The sequence below is a fragment of the Diorhabda carinulata genome, chromosome X (genome assembly GCF_026250575.1).
Source record: "Diorhabda carinulata isolate Delta chromosome X, icDioCari1.1, whole genome shotgun sequence".
Taxonomy (NCBI): domain Eukaryota; kingdom Metazoa; phylum Arthropoda; class Insecta; order Coleoptera; family Chrysomelidae; genus Diorhabda; species Diorhabda carinulata.
The window spans coordinates 63010197-63014909 of NC_079472.1; the positions used below are offsets into that span (position 1 = coordinate 63010197).

A 4713-nucleotide genomic window follows, 5' to 3' on the forward strand; every position below is an offset into this window, starting at 1 on the left:
GTACCAAGGTCATAATTGGGATCATAAATATTCACCCCCAATATATTTTTATTGCACCCACAGACCAAGTCAAATTGGGTTGTACCATCCCCATTTGGAAGGGGAAATAGGCGTATATTTATAGTTCTTGTCGAAAACTGTCCATATTTCATTCTTTACTCGCAATTGGGTACCACAAGTCGTACTGAATTAATTTGACTAATATCGAAGTTAAAATGCAAAATCAAAATAACGTCGACGACAAAAAATACAGAAAACCATTGATGGAGAAGAAAAGAAGAGCTAGAATAAACGACAGTCTCGAAAATTTGAAACAAATATTATTAGAGTGCGATCCACAAAGTGTTGGAAAGAAAAGTGCTAAGCTGGAAAAGGCGGACATTCTGGAAATGACTGTAAGTTACCTTCAAACTATAAGAAAAACACCTGCTCCTAATAGTTATTATCAATCAACTAACTACGGGAATTGCTCAACGAATAAATACAGTAGCAACAGTTATGTAACTGTCGCCTCTAAAACCGGTAATGTCGGTCAATATTGCTACGGTGGTAGTTCGAATAGTTCGTATTATTCAAAAAATCAATCTACACAGAAAGCGGACAAAAGCGGATTGTGGAGACCTTGGTAATTAAAAATAGTGTTTAATAATTTAATTCTTTCTGTGATAATGTATATAAAACTATGTAAATACGATTTTTTTGTAGAAGTTAGTTGACGAACTACTACAACTTTTTATTTGTATATTTATTGTGTTTATATGTTATATTTTTTGAGAATTAGAAATACTTTTATTGATGAAAAAATTGTAAATTATTGTCAACAATTTCCCAAAGTTTTTGAAATATTTTTAAGTAGTAAATTTACGATTGTAAATGAAATTGTTGTCAACAATCTGTCATCATTACAGTAGATTTGATTTTACAAACATACATAATTTACATTTTTTTTTCTATTATCTTCTGTTACTGTTTTTATATGCATATTTGTTCATTTTTACTATTTGTAATTGTAAGCGTAAAATAAATTATTTTCTACTATATAAATTTATCTTTCATTATAGTATTTTTAGAACCCACATTTATTTCATCCTTAAGAAACTTCATCCTCAAGAACGAACCAGTAAATAGTTATTTATGTATTTAATGTGTCTTTTTTCGACGAATGTGAATAGTAATTTTTTTTTAAACTTCGGTAATTGTTTCTTTAACCCTCACAGCTCCGATGACCTTGAAAATTTAGTATGTTGTATTATTAGATGCTGATTAATTTGATATGCGTAGATGGGGCGCGGAAATCATATCTTCACATAGTTTTTTTATGTTGAAAATTGAATCAATTTCTTTACCGCTTGGATCAGAAATATTTTCATAGTAAATACCTCACTAACCATCGACAATAAACACGAATCCCCTAGCGTCCTTGTAGAGAAAGCATTCTGTATAAAAAATCCTTCGACCTAATTCTCTATACGGATGCCTCCAAAACTGAATCCGGTGTGGGTTGCGCAGTCACTACAAATCACGAACTCATAAGCTCTTACCCTCGACGTGTAGTGTTTACACTGGTGAAATATACAGTATCCTTCAAGTTTTCAAATATATTTCTCCTCCCCATAAACATATCACCATATGTACTGACTCTCTTTCATCCATACAGTCAATCACAACCATATTCATCGACCATCCAATAGTCCAAAACATTCATGATAAACTACCAAACTCTCATTGATCTTGATATAACAGTCTCTCTCATCTGGCTTCCATCGCACACTGAAATTGCTGGAAACGAATGAGCAGATCGCCAAGCCAAAGAAGCCACAAAGAATCATCCTGAAATCCCAGTTCAGCTGGCCAATGATCTGAGGACTAACTTCAAAAACTTCATTCAAAAATCTTTTCCTAAACTTTTTTAATGGGAGAGAAGCTGTGGCAATAAGAAGACTTCGCATCAACTACACGAAACTTACTCACGGGTTATTTGATGTCGTCAGAAAGTCGTCCTGTCTGCCAAAGTTGTCAAGTTCCTATGACTGTTAAGCACATCCTCATCGACTGCAGAGAATATTCTACCGCATATCAACAGTTTTATATGAAAACCAACCTCAAGAAGACACTTAACTGCCCGATGGACATGAAGAAAAACGTGGAGGTTCTTGAATACAGAATAGGTTAGGCTAAGTTAGGTTAGGTCAATAAAAAAAATATGTGAAGATATGATTTCCGCGCCTCATATATGCTTATCAAATTAATCAGCATGATAACCTCTACAACATACCAAATTTTCAAAGAAGTAGAAAATCATTCACATATTTTTGGTTCAATAAATCATTAGGAGCATTCTGTGATACGTCTAATATGTTTGGTAGTATATTTGCGAAATAATCTTTTATTTTCAATTTTAAATGTTAGATTTAATGCACGAATAAAATGTCAATCACTTACAACCAACTTATGGATGCAATAATTTTTAATTTCTCATAAAAAACTTCAGATTTAATATCTGTTTATTATAAATATATATTTTCATAAGACTAGGTATAACTACATATAAATTGGAACTTTAGAAACTTTGAAAAACTCTTTACGCACTAGTTTATAAAGTAGTACTTTACACACGGTAGTAGAAAATAGTTATTTATGTAACAAGTGAGTAAAGTAGATTTTTCTTTGACGATTGTTAATATTTTTATCACAATCACACGAATCAACTTATTTTGTGTTGATTTTTAAACACGGAAATGGGGAATTCATAATTTAATATAAAGGAGTGAAAGTTTTATTTTATTATCGACAGCTACCACCTGTCACTATTGAAAAAATTGAAAAAGGGATGACGAAATGAGTCTAACGTGAAGTAAACAATTGTGCAAAAATCAGCAACCGGTTCTGTGGATATCCAGATAATTTTGATTGTTGTTGTGAATATTTGATAAAAACAAACATTGTGAACATGAAACCAGATGTAGTTACACCCTCTCCTTGCAATTGCGAGCCATTGGGGATGTTAATATCAACAAAAAGGTCGATTTACATCACGCTATTCAGAGGAGTTGTGATTCAATATTCGTCGAGGCATTAGCCAGGAAAGTAGTTGTTTTCTCCTTTGAAGAACGACGGAATACATTTTCGAAATTAGAGATTCAGAGGGGAATAGTAGAAATCCTTTGTATGTATATATATATATATATATATTTATATATGCCAAATTCGGCGGATTGTCCATGACATCAATGTTCAATCACGTTTTTCGGAGTATATGTAATTCAATAATCTTTGAGGTATTAGGCAAGTAGTCGTTGTCTTCTTTGAGGAACGGCAAACCAGTATTTGAAATCATGAAATTCGAAATAATAGGTGTAAATAGATATTTTAAGTCTCTTCTGTTTTAAAATAAGTTTTTTTTTATAATTTTTGAAAAACAGATAAAAATTTGACGTTTCGACTTGACTTCAGTCTTTAATATGATTAATCAATAAATCACCTACATCATGAATATCAAAATAAAAATAAAATTAAAATAGAAATCTGTTTTAACGAAAGAAAATAATTTTTCCTTGATTTCTACACCTCAAAAATATGTAGCAGCCATCAATCAAATTATTTGTAGTTTTTTTTATCATTATAGCTTTTCATTCTTACGAATTTCAAAAATTCTCTTGTTGTTTTAGATTCTGTTCCAAGAATTTTTGAATCATTATAATTGAATTCATTTTTTTTATATTTCGTGGTTCTTTTTATTTTTTGTTATTGTCTTGGTGATCTTCCAGTCTATTTTCTAAATACTGAGATTTCTGCCCCATGTAGACAGCGTCACAAACAGTACAAGGCACATATAATATTACATCTTTTCTTTTTGGGTGTTTTAGTTTATTGAAATAATTCGATAGTAGTTGGGAAAATTCTTGTACATATGGTAAGAATAAATGTTTTGTTTCTTAACTGATTATAGTAACTGTTTATCCTTTTCTTGAATATGTTGTTTATCATTTTCTCCGGATAATTATTTTATTTCAATGCGGTTTTTGCTTTTCGAATATCCACACATCTTAATTCAGGACCTGATAGTTGGATAGATCTATCAGCCAAACTTATTATCATTGATCTGATTTTTTTATCTGTTTTTCAATTATTATAAAAAAACTAATTTTAAAAGCTAAAATCAAGACAATATGGGCACCAGGTACCTCATAGACATTTTCTATCGTGATATTCGCATTCAATGATCTCGAAATCCCCCGAATAGTAAAATTGTGATTGGAGATGCACTTTTTGAAATGCCTCTTTCCCCTGCATAAATGCAAGTTTCATTTCTTATTAATAATTATTTTAATCCACAAAGTTTCCTGAAACCAAAAAAAATGAAAGTAGAATGAAATCCATTGAAAAAGAAACAGAATATAACAAAAAATAATTTAAAGGTGATCTGTAGTCGAGAAGTGAGTTTTTTAAGGTTAGAAAAATTATTTTAATTAATTTATTAATGTCAACACTGCCTCAAATACTTTAATTAAATTTTCAAAAACTATCAAATATATATTCCAAATGGATTAAAATATTCAGATACTAAATATCGAAACTCGTTTATCTATTTTTGGGTATTTAGTACTGAAAATGGACACGTGGCTTTCTTATAGTACTGGTTACTTTGAAAAAGAATATAACGGATTATAAATTTGTTATTATTCTTCAAATTCCTATCCTTATAGAAGTTTT

General features: G+C 30.5%; 1 protein-coding gene across 1 annotated transcript; it reads left to right on the top strand.

Moving 5' to 3' along the window:
* The first annotated feature begins 215 nt into the window (after window positions 1-215).
* LOC130900570 (transcription factor HES-2-like) lies at window positions 216-629 on the top strand. The gene has a single exon (XM_057811269.1). It carries the CDS (start codon window positions 216-218, stop codon window positions 627-629), a length of 414 nt encoding a protein of 137 aa, XP_057667252.1.
* The last annotated feature ends 4084 nt before the right edge of the window (window positions 630-4713 follow it).

What these genes read in the sequence shown, in the direction of transcription:
- LOC130900570 (XM_057811269.1), top strand. Translation starts at nt 216, where the DNA reads ATGCAAAATCAAAATAACGTCGACGACAAAAAATACAGAAAACCATTG.